Source organism: Aotus nancymaae, unplaced genomic scaffold, assembly GCF_030222135.1.
Source record: "Aotus nancymaae isolate 86718 unplaced genomic scaffold, 86718_ANA_hifiasm-v0.15.2.pri h1tg000049l, whole genome shotgun sequence".
In the NCBI taxonomy this organism is placed as follows: Eukaryota; Metazoa; Chordata; class Mammalia; order Primates; family Aotidae; genus Aotus; species Aotus nancymaae.
In genome coordinates this window covers 28,234,702-28,259,751 of record NW_026988463.1, presented here as the reverse complement: position 1 = coordinate 28,259,751, position 25,050 = coordinate 28,234,702, and the positions used below count along the sequence as shown (strand labels likewise).

The 25,050-nt window shown below is 48.2% G+C and overlaps 1 protein-coding gene across 3 annotated transcripts in view; it reads right to left on the bottom strand.

The window, feature by feature from the left end:
- ITGAM (integrin subunit alpha M) overlaps positions 1-24,574 on the bottom strand; it is a 60,374-nt gene extending 35,800 nt beyond the window's left edge. The window contains exons 1-12 of one of the 3 annotated variants that reach the window (XM_064362679.1): positions 24,447-24,574; positions 22,550-22,655; positions 18,323-18,426; positions 17,959-18,029; positions 17,693-17,810; positions 13,316-13,446; positions 12,092-12,237; positions 10,741-10,894; positions 8,162-8,312; positions 7,118-7,191; positions 6,819-6,948; positions 6,086-6,228 (exon numbers count right to left, since the gene is read on the bottom strand). In XM_064362679.1, the coding sequence (XP_064218749.1) occupies positions 6,086-6,228; positions 6,819-6,948; positions 7,118-7,191; positions 8,162-8,312; positions 10,741-10,894; positions 12,092-12,237; positions 13,316-13,446; positions 17,693-17,810; positions 17,959-18,029; positions 18,323-18,426; positions 22,550-22,655; positions 24,447-24,474 (1,356 nt within the window). In that variant the 5' untranslated portion in view covers positions 24,475-24,574. Of the gene's footprint in view, positions 1-6,085; positions 6,229-6,818; positions 6,949-7,117; positions 7,192-8,161; positions 8,313-10,740; positions 10,895-12,091; positions 12,238-13,301; positions 13,447-17,692; positions 17,811-17,958; positions 18,030-18,322; positions 18,427-22,549; positions 22,656-24,446 lie in introns of those variants that run through there. The other 2 variants (XM_064362681.1, XM_064362680.1) reach the window with 2 other exon arrangements.
- Positions 24,575-25,050: the final 476 nt, after the last annotated feature.

Sequence of the window (25,050 nt, the reverse complement as noted above, 5' to 3'; positions counted from 1 at the left end):
ATTAGTAAAGCCACTTGGAGAACAGTATGGAGGCTCCTTAGAAAAACTAAAAATGGAACTACCATACAATCCAGCAACTCCACTTCTGGGTATATCTCCAAAGGAAAGAAATCAGTATATGGAAGAGATAACTGCACTCCCATGTTTATCACAGCACTATTCACAATAGCTGAGATAGAGAATCAACCTAAGTGTCCATCAACAGACAAATAGGTAAAGAAAATGTAGTACATGTGCACAATGGAATATTATCCACAATTTTCACTGCATTGAATCTGTAGATCAACTCAGGGAGAATTGACACCTTAACAATATTGGAATTCCAATATTCAAATCCATGACCACAGTGTATCTCCCCATTTATTTAGGTCTTTTATTTCTTTCATTAGTGTTTTGTAGTTTTCAGCATAAAATTATCATACACATTTTGTTTGATTTATACCTAAATATTTCAAGGTATTTGATGCTATTGTAAATGGTACTTTTTAATTTAAATTTCTAATTGTTCAATTATATTATAAAAATAAAACTGATTTTTATACATTGATCTTGTATCCTGAGAGCTCACTGAAAAAACCCATTATCATAGCTTTTTTATAGATTCTTTGGAACTTTCCATGCCATCATATCATCTGCAAATAGAGATGGTTTTATTTCTTCCCTTCCTTTCTGTATTTTTTTTCTTCTTTTTCTTACTTTATTGCATTGGCTAGGTCTTCCGGTACAATGTCGAATAGGAATTATAAAAGTGGACATTCTTGCCTTGTTTCCAATTTTAGGAGAAAAGCATTCTCTTTCACTGTTAAGTAAAATGCCTGCTAGAGGTTGTTTGTAAATGCTCTTTTTCAGGTTGAGGAAGTTCCCTTTGGTTCCTAGTTTGCTGAGAGTATTTTTAATCATAAAAGGATGCCGTATGTTGTCAAATTATAGTGCTATATCTGTTAAGGTAGTTACGTACTTTTTCCCCTTTAATCTGCTGTTATGGTGAATCACATTGATTTTTTTTAAAGTAGCTTTTATAATTTGGATTAAATTTACATACCATAAAATTTACCATTTTAAAGTATAAGGTTAGTGGGTTTTAGTATATTCACAATGTTGTATAATCACCACCACTACCCCCAGAACATTTTCATCTTCCCAAAAAGAAATTCTGTATCTGTTAGCAGTCACTTCCAATCCCCAACCCAACCCCCAGCCCCTGGAAACCACTAATTTACTTTCTGGCTCTATAGATTTGTAAAGTTTGAATTGGGAAGTGTGAACCCTCCAACTTTGTTCCCCTTTTCCAAGACTGTTTTGGATACAGGATCAATATGTAAAAATCAGTTGCATTCTATATCATTGAACGAATGGAAATGTAAATTGAAAAAACAGTGCAATTTACAATAGTGCCAAAGGCCATGAAATACTTAGGTATAAATCCAAGATATGGGTCCCTTCTGTTTCCATATGAACTTCAGAATCAGCTTCTCCATTTCCGCGATATTGATATTTGGGATGTTGAACAGGCCCTGCATACCTGGGATAAACCACACCTGCCCTTCTTTCCCATTGTCTCCCACCACTCCTCCCACCACATACACCCACATTCTGACCTCCGTTCCATGCTCTCTCCCTCTTCTGGCCCCTTTCTTCCCCCTACTTCTTTCACTTCTCTTGTGTTTCCACCACAGGCCTTGGCTTAGCTGCCACTTCCTCCAGGAAGCCTTCCCTACTGCCTTTCTCTGGCTGTCCCTCCCACTTGCTCTCATAACTGCCAGAAGGTCCCAGTTTAAGCATCTATCACCCTTGATGGTCATGTGCATGTACCCGTGTGGGGTGGGGGGTTGACCAGCCAGTCTTCCTCATGTGGTCCTGACCACACACCCAGAACAACGAAGTGGCATCCCATCTACACTTGACTTCCCGTAATTCCTCAACACTTTCTCCCCCATGCCATCCCTTATACGTATCAGGCACTGACGCCATTCAATGACCAATAGGTGTTTGTAAAACGTTTAGAGATACCATGGGAAGAATCTGACTATTGGCAAAGAATTATGACAAGCTGTTCAGGTATCAGGACAAACTGGTTTCATCTCCATACAATGCATTAATTACAGGTCAAAGAGAACCAGTGATAAAAATTTTAAAAACACACAGAACTACAGGCAGACACAAAAAATGAAGTACCTGGGAACACTGCTAACCTAGGAGGTAAAAGGTTTCTACAAAGAGAAATACAAAACACTGTTGAAAGAAAATCACAGATGACACAAATAAATGCAAAAATATTCCATGCTCATGGATTGAAAGAATCAATATTGTTAAAATGGCCGTACGGCCCAAAGCAATTTACAGATTCAATGCTATTCGTATCAAACCACCAATGCCATTGTTCACAGAATTAGAAAAAACTGTTCTAAAATTCATATGGAACAAAAGAAGAGCCTGAATATGCAAAACAATCCTAAGCAAAAAAGAACAAAGCTGGAGGCATTACGCCACCCGAATATAAGGATATAGTAATCAAAACAGCAGGGTATTGGTACAAAGACAGACACATAGACCACTGGAACAGAACAGAGAGCCCAGAAATAAAGCCACCCACCTACAACCATCTAATCTTCAATAAAGCCTATGAAGCAAGCAATGGGGAAGGAACTCCCTGTTCAGTAAATAGTGCCAAGGAAACTGGCTACCCATATGCAGAAGAATGAAACTGGACCCCTTCCTTACACCTTATACAAAAATCCACTCAAGATGTATTAAAGATTTAGACTTGATTAAAGATTGAAATCACATGGATTAAAGATTTAAATGTGAGACCTCAAACTACTAAAATCGTAGAAGAAAACCTCGGAAATACTTTTCTCGACCCCAGCCTTGGCAAAGAACTTTTGGCTAAGTCCTCAAAAGCAACTGCAATAAACACAGAAATCGACAAGTGTTTCTGTAGAGCAAAAGAAACTATCAACAGAGTAAACAGAAAACTTACAGAATGGGAAAAACTATTTGCAAGCCACGTCTGGCAAAGGTCTGAAATCCAGAATCTACAAGGAACTTCAACAAATCAACAAGCAAGAAACAATAACCCCATTAAAAAGTGGGCAAAGGACATAAACAGACACTTCTCAAAAGAAGACATACAAATGGCCAGAAAAAAATTGGGAAAAAAATGTTCATTATCGCAAATCACTAGAGAAATCCGACTCAAAACCACAATGAGATACCATCTCACATCAGTCAGAATGCTATGATTAAGAAGACAATAACAAGGGCATGGCGGCTCACGACTGTAATCTCAGCACTTTGGGAGGCCAAGGCAGGCAGATCACGTGAGGTCAGGAGTTCGAGACCAGCATGACCAACATGGAGAAACCCCCGTCTCTACTAAAAAAAATACAAAATTAGCCAAGCATGGTGGCACATGCCCGTAATCCCAGCTACTCAGGAGGCTGAGGCAGGAGAATGGCTTGAACCTGGGGGAGGGGGGTGGGGGCGGAGGTTGCAGTGAACTGAGATTGCACCACTGCACTCCAGCCTGGGCAATAAGAGTGAAACTCCATCTTAAAAAAAAGATAAAGAAGACAATAACAGATGCTGGCGAGGCTATGCAGAAAAAGGAACATTTATACACTGTCGGTTGGTGGGAATGTAAATTAGTCCAGCCAATGAGGAAAACAGTTTGAAGACTTCTCAAAGAACATAAAACAGAGCTACTATTCAACAAAGCAATTTCATTACTGGGCATATAGCCAAAGGAAAAGAAGCTGTTCTACCAAAAAGACACATGCTCATATGTTCACCATGGCACTGTTCACACTAGAAAGACATGGAATCAACCCAGGTGCCCATCAGTGGTGGATTGGATAAGAAAATGTGGTACATATACACCACGGAATACTATGCGGCCATAAAAAAGAGTGAATCACGCTGGGCGCAGTGGCTCACGCCTGTAATCCCACCACTTTGGGAGGCCGAGGTGGGTGGATCACGAGGTCAAGAGATCGAGACCATCCTGGTCAACATGGTGAAACCCCGTCTCTACTAAAAATACAAAAAATTAGCTGGGCATGGTGGCGCGTGCCTGTAATCCCAGCTACTCGGGAGGTTGAGGCAGGAGAATTGCCTGAACCCAGGAGGCGGAGGTTGCGGTGAGCCGAGATGGCGCCATTGCACTCCAGCCTGGGTAACAAGAGCGAAACTCCATCTCAAAAAAAAAAAAAAAAGAAAAAAGAATGAATCACATCCTTTGCAGCAACATGGATGCAGCTGGAGGCCATAATCCTAAGTGAATTGACCCAGGAACCGAAAACCAAATACTGCATGCTCTCACTTATAAGCAGGGGTTAAACACTGGGTACACACAGACATAAAGACGAGAATGACAGACACTGCAGACTACCAGATGGGGGAGCAGGAGGTGTGTGTTGAAAAACCACCTACTGGGCTGGTTGCAGTGGCTCACGCCTGGAATCCCAGCATTTTGGGAGGCCGAGGCAGAAGGATTGCTTGAGCTCAGGAGTTCAAAACCAACCTGGGCAACAGAGTGAGATCCTGTCTCTAAAAAAAGAAAAGAAAAGAAAAAAGAAAAAGCACCTATCGGGTACTATGCTCACTACCTGGGTGATGGGATCTGCAGCCCAAAACCTCAGCAAGATGCAATGTATACATGTAACAAGCCTGTACGATGTACCCCTGAATCTAAAAGTTGAAATGATTATTTTTTTAATCTAAATGAAGTCTCGCTCTGTCACCCAGGCTGGAGTGCAGTGGCACAATTTCGGCTCATCGCAACCTCTGCCGCCTGCATTCAAGCAATTCTCGTGCCTTAGCCTCCCGAGTAGCTGGGATTACAGGCACAAGCCACCATGCCTGGCTAATTTTTCTTTTCATTTTTTATTTTTAGTAGAGGTGGGATTGCGCCATATTGGTCAGGCTAGTCTCAAACTCCTGATCTCAGGTGATCCACCTGCCTCAGTCTTCCAAAGTGCTAAGATTACAGGCGTGGGCCACCATGTCCCACCTGAAATTATTAAAAAAAAAAAGAACTATAGGCCAGGTGCGGTGGTTCACGCCTGTAATCCCAGCATTTTGGGAAGCCAAGGCGGGCAGATCACAAGGTCAAGAGATCAAGACCATCCTGGCCAACATGATGAAACTCCATCTCTACTAAAATACAAAAATTAGCTGGGCATGTTGGTGCATGCCTGTAGTCCCAACTACTTGGGAGGCTGAGGCAGGAGAATTGCTTGAACCCAGAAGGCGGAGGTTGCAGTAAGCCAAGATCGCGCCACTGCACTCCAGCCTGGCACCTGGCATCAGAGCGAGTCTCTGTCTTAAAAAAAAAAAAAAGAACTACAGGCACTATATCATGGGTGCAGCCCTGTTTCAGGAATTTGCAGTAATGATTTGGACTAGAAATTTTTGCCTTACTCACCAGTTTCCACATAATATGTGACCATGCTGCTTTTGCAGGGGTGATATTCAAAATACTGAACAGCTGGGGCTGCACAGGTGCTGAGCAGGGGCGTGGCTGGAGCAGGTCCTAGAGGGTCCATTGAGGTGTCCTGCCTGACCTCATAGTTGCTGGATCATGGGGAAGCCCAAAGAGACTGGAGTGGCACCAGCGTGCAAGGGTGAGGGGGACTCTACCATTTATCAATGAATACGGAATTATTTCAATATTTTATTAACATGGCTATCCTGGCTATTGATGGGTTGAATACCAGCTCTGAGTACAGGAAGACCCATAAAGAGCTTTGTACAGGCAAGCATTGTTATTTATCGTTGTCAAAAAGCTGAGGACCTGGCATTCTCTTTTTTTTTTTTTTCTTTTTTAATGAATGAGAGGTTCTCATATTGCCCAGCTTGGCCTTGAACTCATAGCCTCGCCTCCTCAAGCGCCAGGACAACTGGCCGGAGCCACCGCGGACCTGGCATTCTCAAATGCTAAGCTGATCCCACAACTCCCCAGCTCACAGCCCCCTGAGGCTCCTTCACAGGACGACCATGCATGTCCTCTGAATACCCCTCCCACAATCTCTAAGCCCCCAGGGCGCCTCTGTTTGCACATTCATGCTCCACACACCGCACTCACCTGGGTGCCCTTGATATTAGCGTTGGACTCCCACATGCCAGCGTTCTGCCTGAACATCGCCACCAGGCCGACATGCTGATACCGAGGCGCCCCCAGAACCAGGGTTTGAACCCGGTTCCGCAAGATGACAGCGGCAGCATAACCTGAAGGTGGGGGTCTGAGAGGTGAAGTGTGTTCCCTGCCGCCTCCTCTGCCATGCAGACCCACCCCTTGAGTAGGAGCACTGGGGTAGCCCCACGCTTGCTGTGTTGGGGTAACTGATCCCTGAGCTATATTCCTCTTTATGAACATAATTACAATTCAATTTGGAAGTTTCTGGCCAGGCACAGTGGCTCACACCTGTAACCCCAGCTCTTTGGGAGGCCAAGGCTGGTGGATCACCTGAGGTCAGGAGTTCGAGACCAGCCTGACCAATGTGGTGAAACCCTGTCTCTACTAAAAATACAAAAAAAATTAGCCAGGGGTGGTGGCACACACTTGTAATCCCAGCTACTTGGGAAGCTGAGGCAGGAGAATCACTTGAACCCAGGAGGCAGAGATTGCATGAGCCAAGATCACACCATTGCACTACAGCCTGGGCGAAAAAAGCAAAACTCCACCTCAAACAAAAAAAAAAGGAAGTTTCTGGCTTTAAATCTATCCCAAGAGCCTATGAAAGACCCAGACATCCACGCTAGTTGTCATATGTCACATCCTGACACCATCTTAGACTAACCGCTGCCCTCCCACTTACCCAAGTAAGCATCATTCATGTCTGAATCCACTCTGGTCATGTTGATGAAGGTGCTTTTCTCCTTTGATGTATACAGAAAGGCTCCACCAGCCCAGTCATAGCTCCCCACAGTGCTCAGCAAGGGGCCGTTCTGGGAAAGGGCAGAACAGGGTTGATGAGGAAGGATAAAGGGACCACTGCTGCCCCTCACAGAGCTACTTCCCAAGTCACAGAGAAGAGCCCTCAGTCCCCTGCATCTCTCCTATCTCTTCTCTTGCTACCTCCACCCCATCCCCGCAATTTAATGAAGGGCCACTTACAGAGGTGATGGCAGCACTGAACCCTTCCTGAGACATCTCATGCTCAAAGGAGCTGGTACTTCCTGACTGAGTACCTGTGAAGAGGAGAACTTTTTACATTAAACAAAGCAGAAGGCTGGGCACAGTGGCTCACACCTGTAATCCCAGCACTTTGGGAGACTGAGGTGGGCAGATCACTTGAGGTCAGTTGGCCTGACCAACATGGTGAAATCCCATTTCTACTAAAAATAGAAAAATTAGCTGGGCGTGGTGGCGGGAACCCGTAATCCCAGCTACTCAGGAGGCTGAGGCAGGAGACTCACTTGAACCTGGGAGGCAGAGGTTGCAGTGAGCCAAGACCGCACCACTGCACTCCAGCCTGGGCAATAAACCAAGACTCAGTCTCAAAAAAAAAAAAAAAAGAAAAGAAAAGAAAGCAGAGTCACCTAGAACAGGTACTGAAAACCCAAATGCTCTGGTGGCCAGACAAAAGGAGACCCCAGCGGGATCCGTGTCAAGCTGGATACATACATCCCTCTTAGAGGGGTGGCAGCCTTCGCCTCCAGCCACTTCCTGCCAAGTGGAAATGTGGTCTTCTGCATCCTCAAGGTGTCTAATCTTCCAGCTTTTCAAGATAAGCCATAAACCCAGACTGTATATGAAATTCCCAAATTTCTAAATTCCTTTTATTCAACAAACATTTATCAAGCACCTTCTGAGTACCAGGTGCTGTTCTAGGCAATCAGGATACAATAGTGAACCAAACAGACGACTGCTGGCAACATATCCAATTTTTTGGAAAAATACTGAGTGGGATTTGACTCCCCCATACTCCAATTTGCCAACCTGTAGCCAGGATTTGCAAAATTAGAGATAAAAGTATGGATTCTTCGACTTCAAAGAAATTGACCAAGTGAGGCCGGGACCGGGAGCTGGACGCAGCGGAGAGAGTTGATGCTGGGGGATGCCAAGGGTTAGGAGGGGCTGGATTCTAGAGGGGAATATGTGTTCTGGGGTCGGGGGCTGCCTCTGGAGCTACTCTGGGAACACAGATGCCTGACTCACCCTCGATCGCAAAGATCTTCTCCTGGAGCTGGTTCTGAATGGTCTTCAGAGCCTCGAAGTTATTCACCCGGAACACATGATCACGAGGCGGCTTGGATGCAATGGTATTAAGCTCTTGGCGGGATTTCTCACTGTTGAAGGCATCTCCCACCTGTTCCAAAAATACAGAGGCCAAATCACGGTCTGAGGGTAGTAGTATCATCTGGCAAAGACAATTCTGCAGGAAACTAGTCTGAACCATTATTTATCAAGTGAGGAAATGCATCAGAATGTTCCTGGGACACACAGTTGCCAAGTTTAGTTGAGCAGGTTGTACACTGCACAAGGCACTGTGCCAAGGAAGCAACTTGGGGCAGAAACCCGGCTGCTGATCCATCTGCTGTGCCACGTCTCCTGGTGTGGAGCTCACCTAGAGGAAAGGAAGCCTTTTCTTTATATGAAACTATTTCCTACATGCCAAGGCATGTATCCATGGTGGTATCACTTTCTGTGTCACGCAGGTGCTGTGGTAGTTTGATTACACTGATGATCCTGACTCCTTGCGTCTTCCTGTATCCAACCCTTTCCCCCAGTGCTCTGCTGTGCCCTCCTGCTCTTGGCAGAGTCATGTGCCCCCTTCATTGCCTCTAGGCTCAAGCATGAGTCTTGCTTCAGCCCACTGTGTATAGAGCACCCTTAACATAACTGACTCCATCTTAGAAAAAGGCTCCATTCTATATTTCACAGGGCATTTTGCCAACAAAAATAAGATTGTTTCAAAACAAATTTTAAAAATAGGCTGGGAGCAGTGGCTCATGTCTGTAATCTCAGCACTTTGGGAGGCTGAGGTGGGCAGACCATTTAAGGTCAGAAGTTCAAGACCAATCTAGCCAACATGGTGAAACCCCATCTCTACTAAAAATACAAAAAAAAAAATTAGCCAGGTGTGGTGATGCATGCCTGTAGTCCCAGCTACTCGGGAGGCTGAGGCACAAGAATCGCTTAAACCCAGAAGGCCGAGGTTGCAGTGAATCAAGATCATGCCACTGCACTCCAGCCTGAGTGATAGAGCCAGACTCAGTTTCAAAATAGATAAATAAATAAACAAACAAATAAAGACTACACCCAATCAGATAAGGATGCAAACAAGCACATTCTTCCGTCTGTTCTCACCAGTGGGCTCTGTAACTAGAAGAGGATCAGGCTTTCAGCCACTCAAAGCAGCCATCTGAACTCACACCACCTCACAGTCGCTTGTCAGGAGAGCCTGGCATTTGTCGCCGAGGACTCAGCCACATCAAAGACTCTGCCTTGCAAGACTGATGGGACCAGGACCCTTGGGACCAGGAGTCCTTTTCATTCATCCTTTCTCCTCTCTCTTTTTCTTCTGATGTTAAATGTTACTTTGCTTGCTGTGGAATGTTTAACCTGTAACTTTTAGATATTGACTAAGTATACTATTATATGTGGTTTGCAACATTGGCTGACTTGTGGGTGGTTTGAGCCTGTGTGTCAGAGAGAACAGGGCGCACTGAGGAGAACTGCCTCCTTGGGAATTCCATGCAGCTCGTGGCGTTTGTGATTGAAATAGCATCAATAAAAGCCTGACATTGTGGAAAGACATAAACCTGCGTGGACCCGGTTATTTCTAACCTTGCACCGCTCCTGACACGCATGGATCTCATCAAACATGACGCAGAGGTAGGAAAAAGCACGTGTAGCCGGGCGCGGTGGCTCACGCCTGTAATCCTGGCACTTTAGGAGGCCAAGGCAGGAGGATCACAAAGTCAGGAGACTGAGACCATCCTGGTTAACATGGTGAAACCTCGTCTACTAAAAATACAAAAAAAAAATTAGCTGGGCATGGTGGCACACGCACGCGCCTGTAGTCCCAGCTACTCAGGAGGCTGAGGCAGGAGAATTGCCTGAACCCAGGAGGCGGAGGTTGCGGTGAGCCGAGATCGCACCATTGCACTCCAGCCTGGGTAACAAGAGCAAAGCGAAACTCCGTCTCAAAAAAAAAAAAAAAAAAGGCTGGGAGGCAGAGGTTGTGGTGAGCTGAGATCGAGCGACTGCACTCCAGCCTGGGCAACAGAGCCAGACTCTGTCTCCAAAAAGAAAAAACAAAAAGCACTTGAACATCTCCACCGTTCTCTTGCTCCCCTGCCTTCACCATGAGGACGTGCCCAGGCTAGCCCCAGAGAATGAGAGCCAGGATGCCAAAGAGCAAAGTCACCCAGTGTTTCTACCCAAGGCCATCTGGTCCAGCAGACAGACAGAGCTGGCGACACTCAGAAGCAGAGAGAGCCCGGCCAAGATCAGCAGAGCAGCCTACCAACCTGCAGCTAATGACAGTGAGGAAGGCCACTGAGACCAGAACCCTTGGCCGGCTGACCCACAGACTTACTTATTAAGTCACTGAATTTGGAGATAGTTTATTACACAGCATTGATGTGGCAATAGATAGCTGATATGGTGTATATGAGGTGGCAATAGCTCTCATGTCACTTTGATTTTATTAACATTTGTAAATTGAAGGGAGGACGGACCCACATAGAAACCCTCCACAGAAGCGTCAGCCTGAGAGCTGCATTCCATACCCCAATGACGTAGCGAATGACTCCCTCTCTGTCTGCCTCGGGGATGACGTCCTCATATTTCAAGGGATCGCCAAACTTTTCTCCATCTGTGATGACAACTAGGATCTTAAGGGCATTCTCTCGGGCTCCCTGGCGGACATTAAACAGTTCTCGTCTGTTCAGGGAAGAGGAGGGACAAAGTCAAATGCAAGTAGATGACACAGTAATTTTTTTTTTCAGACATAGAGACTCAGCTGGTCGAGGTGGTTCACACCTGTAACCCCAACACTTTGGGAGGCCGAGGTGGGTGGATCACCCGAGGTCAGGAGTTCAAGACCAGTCTGACTACCATGGAGAAACCCTGTCTCTACTAAAAAAATACAAAAATTAAGGGGCCAGGCACAGTGGCTCATGCCTGTAACCCCAACACTTTGGGAGGCCGAGGTGGGTGGATCACGTGAGGTCAGGAGTTCAAGACCAGTCTGACCATCATGGAGAAACCCCGTCTCTACTAAAAAAATACAAAAATTAAGGGGCCGGGCACGGTGGCTCATGCCTGTAATCCCAGCACTTTGGGAGGCCCACGGGGGTGGGTCACCTGAAGTCAGAGTTGGAGACCAGCCTGGGCAACATGGGGAAATCCCATCTCTACTAAAAATACAAAAAATTAGCTGGGCGTGGTGGTGCACGCTTGTAATCCCAGCTACTCGGGAGGCTGAGGCAGGAGAATCGCTTGAACCTGGGAGGTGGAGGTTGCAGTGAGCTGAGATCACGCCACTGCACTCCAGCCTGGGTGACAGATTGAGACTCCATCTCACCATGTTGGCCAGGCTGGTCTTGAACTACTGACCTCGTGATCCACCCACCTCGGCCTCCCAAAGTGCTGAGATTACAGGCATGAACCACTGCGCCTGGCCATATAATTATTATATAATTAAGAAATAAACAATTGGCCTTGAAACCTCTCCCAGAGCCCTGCACCAGCTCCCCAGCCCCTCTACGACTCTTCAGTGCTTCTTGCACTTCTGTCCCAACCCCACCCTTGCCCCTACACACACCCCGAAATCAGAGCGAACTTTGCAAAACCAGACATGCAATGTCTCCCCACGGGCTATAAAGCTGCCTTTGGTCCCTGGCCTGAGCCGATCTTTCCAGCCTCCCTCCAGACACTTTTCCCTCACTTCCCCACTCCACTCTCCCTTTCACTCACGACTTGTCCTTTGATGAACACACCACGCACAGCCCCTCCTCCCCACCTCTGCCTGTGGGGACACATCCTCTACCAGCCATCTGAATGACTCCCTTCATCCATCAACGCCCAGCTAAAAGTGTCTCCTCCTCCCTCTGCCTTAAGCGAAAAGGGGAAGCTTACACCACTTTGCGGATGCCCGTGGCCGTGTGTGTCCGCCCAAGCAGCTGCGTTATTGGCCTCACCAGCGATCTTGGGTTAGGGTTGTCCTGGAACTCTTTGAAGGTGAAGTGAGTCCAGAATTCTTCGGAGTACTGCATCAAAGAGAACTGCAGAGGCGGCGGCTGGGGTGATGCTGGAGAAGGAGCCCCCACCCTCAGACATCTCCCAGCAAGCTCCACAAAGATCTTAAACACTCCAGTCTCCAAATTCCTTCTCTGCGATGCCCCTAATCTCCTGCCTCACCAAGACAGAGCTGCCAGCAGCTCCCATCTCTCCTCAATGCTAGAACACCGCCAGCCGCTGGCTTATGCCTGTAATCCCAGCACTTTGGGAGACTGAGGCGGGTGGATTACCTGAGGTCAGGAGTTCAAGACCAGCCTGCTCAACATGGTGAAACCCCATCACTACTAAAAATACAAAAACTAGCCAGGTGTTGTGGTGCGCACCTGTAATCCCCACTACTCGGGAGGCTGAGGCAGGAGAATCATTTGAACCTGGGAGGCAGAGGTTGCAGTGAGCCGAGACTGCAACTCTAACCTGGGCGATAGTCTCCTTTTGTGGAGGACATATTTGTCCCCAAGCAGATATATCTCAAAAAAATAAAAAATAAAAATAGAACTCAGCCAGCAAGGACATGTGGGCTTCATCTCCCATGCCAACCCTTAACAATTAGTCAGAGCTAGGCCAGGCATGGTGGCTCACACCTGTAATCCCAGCACTTTGGGAGGCTAAGGCTGGTGGGTCACCTGAGGTCAGGAGTTCGAGACCAGCCTGACCAATATGGAGAAACCCCGTCTCTACTAAAAATACAAAACTAGCCGAGGGTGGTGGCATGCACCTGTAATCCCAGCTACTCAGGAGGATGGGGCAGGAGAATTGTTTGAACCCAGGAGATGGAGTTGTGGTGAGCCGAGATTGTGCGATTGCACTCCAGCCTGGGTAACAAAAGTAAAACTCCATCTCAAAAAAAAAAAAATTAGTCAGAGCTGCCTGCTTTATAAAAGGCTGAAAGAATGCTGAGGCTGCATCCAACAGAGCAGAAAAGAGACTCAGGAAGGCAAACCACAATCGATTGCCAATTTGGCGATGTCCACAGTTGAAACGGGAGGAGAACGTGGTAGCCCGGTTGCCATGTATCTTCCAGCCCCGTGCAGACTCTTCTCTGACCTACCCATGGGCCCTCACCAAGGTTTTAGACTTTTTTAATTGCTCCATCACGGTTGAGACAAACTCCTTCATCCGCTGAAAGTCATTTGGGTTGATGCTACCAGAGCCATCAATTAAGAAGGCAATGTCACTATCCTGTTGAGGACACTCTAGGGAAGGGGAAAAAGAGTATGAATTAAGTAATTCGACACTTGGTGTTTTGGGGTTTTTTGCATGTCAGCCCTCTGATGAACAATGAGAATATAGGATCCTGTCTCTATTTTTTATATGTATAAATTAGCAGGGTACGGTGGCACATGCCTGTGGTCCCAGCTCCTCAGGAGGCTGAGGGTGGGGGGATCACTTCAGCCTGAAAGGTAGAGGCTGCAGTGAGCTGAGGTCACGCCATTGCACTCCAGCCCGGGCCACAGAGAAAGACCCTGTCTCTAAAAAATAAATAAGTAAGTAAACAAACAGGACAAAGTGGTATGGAAATTTTTCGTTAATTCTGACCAAAGGAATCAGGGAACGTGGCGATGTTTGACTGGATCATAAAGAAAAAGAAATAATTTCCCCAGCTGGGTGCAGTGGTTCATGCCTGTAATCCCAGCACTTTGGGAGTCCGAGGCAGGTGGATCACTTGAGATCAGGTGTTTAAGACCAGTCTAGCTGACATGGTGGAACCCCATCTCTACTAAAAATACAAATGTTAGCTGAGATCGCGACACTGAACAGCCTGGGTCACAGAGGAAGACTTTGCCAAAAAAAAAAAAGAGAGAGAGAGAGGAAGGAAGGAAGGAAGGAAAGAAGGAAGAAGGAAGGGAGGGAAAGAAAGAATTTTCCAGAAGTACAAAAGGAGTAGATTCTAGAAAAGGGAATGGCACACATACATAAAGGGATGCAGAATGTGCTCCTTCACCTTCTGTCCCCATCCCCAAATCCACTTTCTACCCATCACCACTCAGCTCTGTGGCCTGGGACCCCATCAGCAGGACTCCGTTGCCCTCTGGATTCCCGTTGGATCTGGCCAATGAGAGGACTCAACAGAAGACTGAAGGAAGAAGGACAGTGAGGTCTGGGTGTTCTCCCACTGAGGTTGCTTGGGGACAGATATGTCCTCCACAAAAGACCAACTGTTCCTTGGAAGGAGGCCAACTCCACATGACTCTCTTGGGACCCTGGTGAGCTCTCCCCCTCCTCACCCCATAAGCCCAGAGGTGGCAACAGATCTGGCACTGCTTGCCCAGGACTTGGAAAGTCCCTGATGGCTCCCTTAGGCCCTGTCACAGCTTTATACTTACTCCCTTTATAAACAAACCCCCCTCTTTGTAAATAAATCTTACTGAAACCGCCTGTGCAAAATTTTTTTTTTTCTTTTTTTTTTTGAGACGGAGTTTCGCTCTTGTTACCCAGGCTGGAGTGCAATGGCGCGATCTCGGCTCACCGCAACCTCCGCCTCCTGGGTTCAGGCAATTCTCCTGCCTCAGCCTCCTGAGTAGCTGGGATTACAGGCACGCGCCACCATGCCCAGCTAATTTTTTGTATTTTTAGTAGAGACGGGGTTTCACTATGTTGACCAGGATGGTCTCGATCTCTTGACCTCATGATCCACCCGCCTCGGCCTCCCAAAGTGCTGGGATTACAGGCGTGAGCCACCGCGTCCGGCCCCTGTGCAAAATTTTTACTGAGACAGTGAAAGAGAGCTAACTTAACTGACTTCATCATTGATTCTAACCTCCAAGCTGTCCTTGTTCATTCCTGGATGTAGGCTGAACTAACTTTGGGAGAAACTTAGTTTATAGTTCATAGTTTAAACAAAGACGATAACAGTCCTTTCCCAAAGCAGACCTCCTTCTTGCCTGGGGACTAGAGGCCTTTGTAGGACTAACCTTAACCACAAGATGAGAAATTGTGGTTTAGGAGTCATGCAGCTGGAGGCTACAAGATTCTGACCCTCCCTAAATTGCTCCTAAGATGAGTACTTGAGATATTTTGCAGACCTTGCACTTGATGGATCAGTTGGCCCCACCCAGATCAATAAACTGGCTCATCTGATCTTGTAGCCCCCACCCAGGAACCGACTGAATGCAAGAAGACAGCTCCGACTCCCGGTGATTTCACCTCTGACCAATCAGCACTCATGGCTCACTTGCTGGCCCCTACCCACCAAGTTATCCTTAAAAACTGCTCCCCGAACGCTCAGGGAGACCGATTTGAGTGGTAATGAAACTCTAGTCTCCTGCACAGTGGCTCTGAGTAAATTACTTCCCCTGTCTTGATGAATCAGCTGTCTAGGGAGCCGGCAAGGTGAACCCCTTGGGCGGAGTATGCTTTCTGTCCCAGTTGAGACTGGGACAAGGGCGTCAAAAGGATTCTGGCAGAATCCAGGAATGCTGTTCAATGGAAATGGCACTGCAGGGGTAAATGTATGTGATGGTGATGGAGATGCAGCTGTGACATCAAGCAGAGAACTGCGGGCAAGCGTCTCTCAACTCCAACAAAAAGCTTGACTTTATCCACAGGCAATGGGGAGCTATGGAATTCTTAGCAAAGGAAGTGAGATCACTTGTTTTGTATTTCAGAAAGACCGGCAGGGCACAGTGGCTCATGCTCGTAACCCCAGCACTTTGCGAAGCCTCCTGAATAGCTAGGACCACAAGCACACACCACCATGCCTGGCTAATTGCTTTTTTTGTAGAGACGGAGTCCCATTATGTTGCCTAGGCTGGTCCCAAATTCCTGGCCTCAAGCAATCCTCCTGCCTTGACCTCTCAAAGCGCTGGGATTACAGGTAGGAGCTACCAGCACCTAGCCCCTTCCAAATTGTGAACCAAGTATATGTATTATATATTTTTAATAAATGAAAACTTTTTTAAAGAAGTAGTCTTGAAGCCCTGAGAGTGAGGTCCAAAGAGGGAGAGATAGAGGCGTTAGCTGAAGCCACGGAACTGAGTGATTTCAGACAAGAAGAACACGTGGGTGAAAAGAGCACCGAGAACCCAGTGTCCCGAGCGGGAGAGGGAAGGTGGAGGAGGCAGGCTGGGGTGAAGAGAATGCACTCAGAAGTTTGGGCGGTGAGGGTGGAGAGAGATGGTAGGAGGTGAGGAGGAGGCTGGAAGAGAGAAGATTGTTTTCATGGCTATCAATTTTGGTGGTTGATCGTTTTCAGATACAGGTAGAATGAGCATGTTTACAGCCAGAAGAAGGGAGAAGTTAAATGTCCTGGAGAGAAAACAAGTGATTCAAGAGATGCTGAGCTGGGCGCAGTGTCTCACGCCTGTGATTCCAGCACCGTGGGAGGCTGATGTAGGAAGATCTCTTGAACCAAGGAGTTCAAGACCAGCCTGGGCAACATGGCAAAATCACTTCTACAAAAAAATACAAAAACTCTGGCCAGATGCGGTGGCTCACGCCTGTAATCCCAGCAATTTGGGAGGCGGAGGGGGGTGGATCACCTGAGCTCAGGAGTTCAAGACCAGCCTGGCCAACATGGTGAAACCTGTCTCTGCTAAAAATACAAAAATTAGCCAGGTGTGGTGGTGGGCACCTGTAATCCCAGCTACTCAGGAGGCTGAGGCAGGAGAATCATTTGAACCCTGGAAGTGGAGGTTACAGTGAGCCAAAATTGTGCCACTGCACTCCAGCCTGGGCAACAAGAGTAAGACTCTGCCTCAAAAAAAAAAAAAAAAAGAAAAGAAAAGAAAATGATCCATGCCTCAGTCTCTCAATCAATAGAGGTTTGGGGAACAGGGGTGTGGAAGGCAGCCCCCAAGATGGTCCCCAGGATTCCCACCTCCTGCCAATGACACCTTGCATGAGCCCCTCCTCTGCAGTATGACCTGGATGTATTTTTTAAAGACAAGGTCTTGCTCTGCCGCCCAGGTTGGAGTACAGTGGTGCAATCATAGCTCGCTGCAGCCTCAACTTCCCAGGCTCAAGTGATCCTCCTGAGTAGCTGGGACTATAGGTGTGTGCCACCACACCTGGCTAATTTTTTTAATTTTTTTTTGTAGAGACAGGAGTCTCCCTATGTTGCCCAGGCTTGTCTCGAACTTCTGGCCTCAGGCAATCTTCCCACCTTGGCCTCCAAACAGAGCTAAGACTATAGGTGCTCGTCACCACACCCAGCTAATTTTTTTCTTTTTTTAGACACAGGGTCTCACTACGTTGCCCGGGCTGATCTCAAACTCCTGGACTCCCAAAGTGTTGGGATTACAGGTGTGAGCCACTGTGCCTAGCCAAGGACTTTTCCTAAAGTACAAGACGCTAGCACCTCCCTGGCCTCTCTCTCTAATGGAACCCAGTTCCCCCACCCGTCTGCACTCAGAGTCCAGACCTCGAGCAGACCTACCTCAGTCCTGCCCCCTCCCCTGGTCTTTTGCTGCCCATCTGTTCCCTCTGCCCAAGGCAACCCACCTCGGAGGGCCTCTGGGAACCTCTGGGGCTGCTGCCGTAGGTTGGATCCAAACAGGAAGCAGAACCCTTTCACATACACATTCTCCTTGCAAGTCTGGTGCACGGTGGGGCCGCAGGCCTAGGGGGCAGAGGCCAGTGGAAGGGGCTGCCCCTGCTTCCAGTCCTTGTACCCCAGCACCTCCACCCTCCACAAGACCCCCAGCCCCACCACACCCGGGTCCCCAAACGCCCCCCTTAGGATACTCCTGGGATCCAGGGCCACTCACCAGCAGCTGGGGGGCGCTGGAGGTGGCTGCCAGGGACAGACCCAGGGACATATTCACAGCCTCCGGGGGGACTGTGGGGACAGATATGGGCATGGTCACCCTCAGGGGGACACAGAAGGCTGTGGAAGAGCTGGGCAGGGCTCACCTCCATGCGGAAGACAAGGAGGTCTGACGGTGAAGGGGGATCCTAAATCTTGGAAAAGAAAGTACACGCCTGGGGTTGTCTGGGGTAGAGACTGCAGGCAGAGGAGAGGGAAGGGAGCCGGAGCCCCCACCTCAGATCTCCCAGGACACAGGAGTGCCTGGCAAGTCCTGTGTGTTCACAGGGGAATCCCAGTCCCAGCCCGGCGGGGCGGTCACTCACCCTGCAGGCGGATGGGCTCGCAGGAGCCGATGCCGTAGTCGCACTGGTAGAGGCCGCCCGTTTGGTTTGCAGCCACTGCCTCCTGGGGGGCTCCGACCACCACCCTGCGGGGAGAAGTGGGAAAGAGAAAACTCTCACAGAAGTTCTGCCACCCAGAGGAAAGTGGGGGCCCACACCCGGATTTCTGAATTCCTATGCCTAGGAGGAAGAATTAGCAAGAAAAACATGGGAAAATGTTAAGGCTCAGAATGAGAAAAGGTCTTCCTAAGAATGACACAAAAACCAGAAGTCGTTTAAAAAGAGGGCCTGGCGCAGTGGCTCACACCTGCAATCCCAGCACTTTAAGAGGCCAAGGGAGGCAGATTGCCTGAGCTCAGGAGTTCAAGATCAGCCTAGGCAACATGGTGAAACCCCATCTCTACTAAAAGTACAAAAAATTAGCTGGGCGTGGCCACGCATACCTGTAGTCCCAGCTACTCCGGAGGCTGAGACAAGAGAATTGCTTGAACCCAAAAGGCAAAGGTTGCAGTGAGCCTAGATAGCACCACTATACTCCAGCCTAGGAGACAGAGCAAGATTCTGTCCCAAAAAATAAATACATAAATTTTAAAAATAAAAATAGGTCAGGGCCAGGCGCGGTGGCTCACGCCTATAATCCCAGCACTTTGGGAGGCCGAGGCGAGTGGATCACGAGGTCAAGAGATCGAGACCATCCTGGTCAACAAGGTGAAACCCCGTCTCTACTAAAAATACAACAATTAGCCGGGCATGGTGGCGCGTGCCTGTAGTCCCAGCTACTCGGGAGGCTGAGGCAGGAGAATTGCTTGAACCTGGGAGGCAGAGGTTGCAGTGAGCCGAGATCGCGCCATTGCCCTCTAGCCTGGGTAACAAGAGCAAAACTCCGTCTCAAAAAAAATAAAAATAAAAAATAAAATAAAATAAAAATAGGTCAATTTAAGCTGGGCACCATTGTAATCCCAGCACTTTAGGAGGCTGAGGCAGGAGGATTGCTTGAGGCCAGGAGTTTGACACTAGCCTGGGTAACATAGCGAGACCCCATCTCTACAAAATATGTTTTTAAAAACTGGCCAGGTGTGGTGGTACATAACTGTAGTCCCAGGCCGACTTTTTTTTTTTTTTAAGACAGGGTCTCACCCTGTTGCCCAAGATGGAATGCAGTGGCACGATCATAGCTCACCGCAACCTCTGCCTCCCACCTCAGTTTCCTAAAGTGCTGGGATTACAGGCACGAGCCACTGGGCACGGCCCACCCATTCATTTTATTTATTTATTTTTTCTTTGAGACAGAGTCTCACTCTATCACCCAGGCTAGAGTATAGTGGCGCAATCTCGGCTCACTGCTGCAACCTCTGACCCACGGGTTCAAGCAATTCTCCTGTCTCAGCCTCCTGAGTAGCTGGGATTACAGGTGTGCACCACCATGCCTGGCTAATTTGTGTATTTTTAGTAGAGACGAGGTTTCGCTATGTTGGCCAGGCTGATCTCGAACTCCTGGCCTCAAGTGACCGGTCCACCTCAGCCTCCCAAAATGCTGGAATTACAGGCTTGAGCCCCTGCATCTGGCCTCCACAGAGTCATTTTAAATAAATTTCTGTATGTGATAAACTACCATAAGCAAAGTCAAAAGAAAAATAATAAAGAAGGGAGAGAGATTCACAACTCACACCCCAGACTACTTCCCCCGTGTATTCAAAGCTTGTACAAACCAGTATTAAATAAATAAATAAATAAAAATTGAAAAATGGGGGCCAGGCGCAGTGGCTCACGTCTGTAATGCCAGGACTTTGGGGAGGCCAAGGTGGGTGGATCACGAAGTCAAGAGATCAAGACCATCCTGGCCAACATGGTGAAACTCCGTCTCTACTAAAAATATAAAAATTAGCCGGGCCTGGTGGCACATGCCTGTAGTCCCACCTACTCGGGAGGCTGAGGCAGAAGAATCGCTTTAACCCAGGAGGCGGAGGTTGCAGTGAGCCGAGATTGCACCCTGCACTCCAGCCTGGCGACAGATCAAGACCCAGTCTCAAAAAAAAAAAAAATTGAAAAATGGGCAACAGATGAGAAAAACATGTTCACAGAAAAGAAAATACCTCTCTCATAAAAAAGAAAGCAATTTAAAGCTACATTAAGATATCACTTCACACCTACTCGATTTGCAGAGATCAGTAAGTTTGATAGCACACTGAATTGGCAAATGGGTGAGAAGTAGATAATTTCATGAATTTCTGGTATGTAAATTGTTGCCACTTCTGTAGAGGGTGCTCTGGAAAGACCTATTAAAATTGCATGTGCCCATGCACCCCTGGATAGAGCAATCCCAGTTCTAGGCTTTACTTCCAAATAGGCTTGCAGATGTGCAAAATGACAGCATTGCTCATAGAGGAAATGTCTGGAAACAATCTAAATGTTCATCAACAAGAGAACTAATGTAATGTAAAAGGAAATTACAGGCTGGGCGTGGTGGCTCACGCCCGTAATCCCAGCACTTTGGGGGACCGAGGCAGGTGGATCACCTGAGCTCAGGAGTTTGAGACCAGCTTGGCCAACATGGTGAAACCCTGTCTTTACTAAAAATACAAAAATTAGCTGAGCGTGGTGGTGGGCGCCTGTAATCCCAGCAACTGGGGAGGCTGAGGCAGGAGAATCGCTTGAACCCAGGAGGCAGAAGTTGCAGGGAGCCGAGATCGCGCCACCGCACTCCGGTGTGGGTGACAGAGCAAGACTCTGTCTCAAAAAAGAAAAAAAAAAGTAAATTATACTACCTCCAAATTGTGGCATGCAATGCAAGCATAACATGGAATTCATGGACTTAGCTGGTCAAATCACCAGGCTTTTCTATAGGACATAAAGCAAAGAGCAGAGACCAGCCCCCACTTCTGGAAAGCTACTATCACCTTCACAAATACTATTTATGTAAAGGTAAATGCTTTAAACTCAGGTCCATATAGTCTCTGTCACAGCTACTAGATTCTGCCATTACAGCTCGAAAGTGGCCATAGCCGGGCGCAGCGGTTTACACCCATCATCCCAGCACGCTGGGAGGCCCAGGCAAGAGGATGATCTGAGGCCAGGAGTTTGAGACCAGATTGGGCAACAGAGACCTCGTCTATGCAAAAACATCAAGAATGAGCCAGGCATGGTGGCACAGGCCTGTAGTGCCAGTTACTCAGGAGGCTAAGGTGGGAGGATTGCTTGAGGCAAGGAGTTTGAGTCTATAGTGGGCTATGATTGCACCAGTGCACTCCAGGCTGAGTGAGAGGGCAAGACCATGTCAGAAAGGAGGAGAGGAGGGGAGAGAAGGGGAGGGGAGGGGAGAGAAGGGGAGGGGAGGGGAGAGAAGGGGAGGGGAGGGGAGGGGAGGGGAGGGAAGGGGAGGAGGGAAGGAAAGGAAAGGAAAAGGAAGAGAGAGAGGGAAAGGAGGGAAGGGAGGAAGGAGGGAGGAAGGGAGGAGGGAGGGAGGGAGGAAGGGAGGGAGGAAGGGAGGGAGGAAGGGAGGTGGGGGAGGAAGGAAGGGAGGGAGGGAAAGAATAGGACAGGAAAGGAAAAGGAAGAGAGAGAGGCAAAGGAGGGAAGGGAGGGAGGGAGCAAGGAAGAGAGGGAGGGAGGGAGGAAGGAAGGAAGGGAGGGAGGGAGGGAAAGAATAGGACAGGAAAGGAAAAGGAAGAGAGAGAGGCAAAGGAGGGAAGGGAGGGAGGGAGCAAGGAAGGAAGGGAGGGAGGGAGGAAGGAAGAGAGGGACAGAAGGAGGGAGGGAAGAAGGAAGGAAGGGAGGAAGGGAGGGAGGGCAATAAACAGTAAGTGACAAATGGACAGAGTTGTTTTCAATAAAATTTATTCACAAAAATAGGTGGCAGCTGCAGGCCGGCGTTAATTTCAGTACAATGCGTGCTGCACATGCTGTGCTGGTGGAGGGGGAGCACGTCTGTGTTGTGCACACACAGTCTCCCTAAAGGAACACACAAGACGCCATTCGCCAGGTTCCTCCTGGGAGGGGAACTGGGGGAAGGGAGTGAGGAAGAGATTTTTACTCTTACAACCTTTTGCATCTTTTGAATTGAGAAAGCTATAAATTCAAATGACAAATTTGATGTATCTTTTGAATTGATTTATCTATTCAAAAAATCTCTCAAGGAAATCACCAATTTTATTCAGATGAGTAAGTCTTGGAGGGAAATCACTGAGACGGGGGTTCACCTGAGGGTCTCACCTGGATCCCGGAAGCTGGACCACGCTCTGCCCGAAGCCCGTTGCGTTCACTTGGAAGGTCATTGCGTTTTCAGTGTCCAGGTTGAACCCATGACATAAGGCCAAGGCTAAGGGGAGAAGGGGGCAAGTGTCAAGCAGAGGAAAGTGGCATGCCCACCAGGCACAGGGGCGCATGCCTGCAGTCCTAGCACTTTGGGAGGCTGAGGCAGGAGGATCACTTGAGCCCAGGAAGTTGAGGCTGCAGTGATCCCTGATTGTCCCACTGCACTCCAGCATGAGCAACAGAGAGAGATCCTATCTCAAAATAAAACAACACACACAAAAAAAATGAAAAATAATAATAATTTAAAAGAAGCAATGGCTGGGCATGGTGGCTCATGCCTATAATCTCAACACTTTAAGAGGCTGACGTGGGAGGATCACTCGGGCCCAGGAGTTTAAGACCAGCCTGGGCAACACAGTGAGATCCCATCTCTACAAAAAATTAAAAAATTAAAAATTAGCTAGGTGTGGCGAATGCCTGCAGTCCCAGCTACTCAGGAGGCTGAGGTGGGAGGATGGCTTGAATCCAGGAGGTCAAGGCTGCAGTGAGCCATGATCATGCCACTGTACTCCAGCCTGGGCAACAGAGCAGGACCCTGTATGAAAGAAGAAAGAAAGAAGGAAAGAAAGAGAGAGAGAAAGAAAGAAAGAAAGAAGGAGGGAGGGAAGGAAGGAAGGAGGGAGGGAGGGAGGGAGGGAGGGAAAGAGAGAGGAAGGGAAGGAGGGAGGGAGGGGAGGGGAGGGGAGGGGAGGGAAAGAGAAAAGAAAAGAAGAGAAAAAGATAGCAGCACATCTTCCTGCTCCACGCCCCTTCCCATCCATTCAGTTACCCTGACTAACCCACCTTCCAGATATCTGCCTCCCAGGTCCAGCTCTGATAGCCTGGGGGAGGAATTAGCACACTCTTTCTATAAACAGCCAGGTAGTAAATTTTGGGCTTTGCAGGCCAGGAGGCTGATAGACTATGTTGCACAGGCACTTATATAACAAGACAGAAAATACACTTCCACAAATTTGCCATTAGGGAAAGTCCACATGTAATGACTGAGTACAATTTGTTTGTAATACGGGTTTACTAATGGGACAAATGGAATTCTTTGGGTGTGATGCTCCCTATCATCAAATCAATTATCAGTGTTCGTCTTCAACCCCTGGCTGGCGGGTTGTGCAAAAACAGGTGATGGGCCATATGGGGCTCCCAGGTGAGAGTTTGCTGACTCCTGACCTAGGAACCACCGTCGTGGGTATGTCCAGTCAGGCTCTGAATTCCAGCCTCCCCTCTGAGCACCCAGATGGCCTCTTCCCCCAGTGTCACCACCACGATGATTTGCCCAATGATCAAGTTTCTATACGTGCTTAATTAGATAATTTCCTTCCTATGCAAGTCTTAAGCATTTCCTTCCCTTTTGTGGAGAATTTCATTCTCCATATAAAAGGAAACAAAGTCGAATCATTTTGATTCATCAGTCGTTCAACAAACATGCCGGGTTCCTTGGAAAGGAGAGCCGGAGGCAAAGTGGAGACAGTGAGAGGGGGTCCAGGAGGAAGCACTCAGGAAGGGGGTCTCTCACCTGCTATGCGCCCTGCTCCATGTCACCTCTCCTCCCTGGGTCTGTGAAGCAAGCGACTGGCCGAGCAGCCCTACACAGTCCATGAATGCCATTCGTCCAGGATTCCCTGGTCAGCCCGTCTGCATCTAGCTGTTCTCCCTGCTTCTTCTTGAATCCTTTCTCCTTCCTGAAATTCCCTTTGCCTCTCCCCAGATGGACTCCTACATATTCTGGCCCCCCTTTTCACTCACAGATCCAAAAGTTCCCCTCCTCCCCACCCAGAGCCCCCGCCCCACCCCCAGGTACCTGTTAACAGAAGGACTCTGCGAGCCATGGCTGGAAGGAGCCAGAACCTCGAAGGAGGTGAACCAGGGGTTGCAGGCACCACTGAGCAACCTGAAGGAAGTCACCAAAGCAAGGAAGGGCAGAAAAAGAGAAGTGGGAGGCAGAAGTCTATCAGAGATTCAAAGGAAGAGGGCGGAGGCTCAGTGAACACACAGCCCTGCCTGACCTTCCTCCCAGGACTGCCCACAGCCTGCCCACCCCTCCTCCCCAGCTTCCTGGACCAAACCATCAAAGCCACTAACTCTATCCAAAAGGTGCCATTTGTCACCCACTGGTTTCTTTGACTGGCCAAAGAATATGAACAAGCTGAACAGAACAAGCTGAATTCCTCCTGGAATTCATATTCTAAACAATTTGGGCTGGGTGAGGTGACTCGCACCTGTAATGCTAGCACTTTGGGAGGCCAAGGCAGGAGGATTGCTTGAGCCTGGGAGTTTGAGACCAGCCTGGGCAACATAGTAAGACCTTGTCTCTACAAAAAAAAACTTTGTAATTAGCTGGGCATGGTGGCACGTGCCTGTAGTCTCAGCTACACAAGAGGCTAAGGTGGGAGGATTACTTGAGC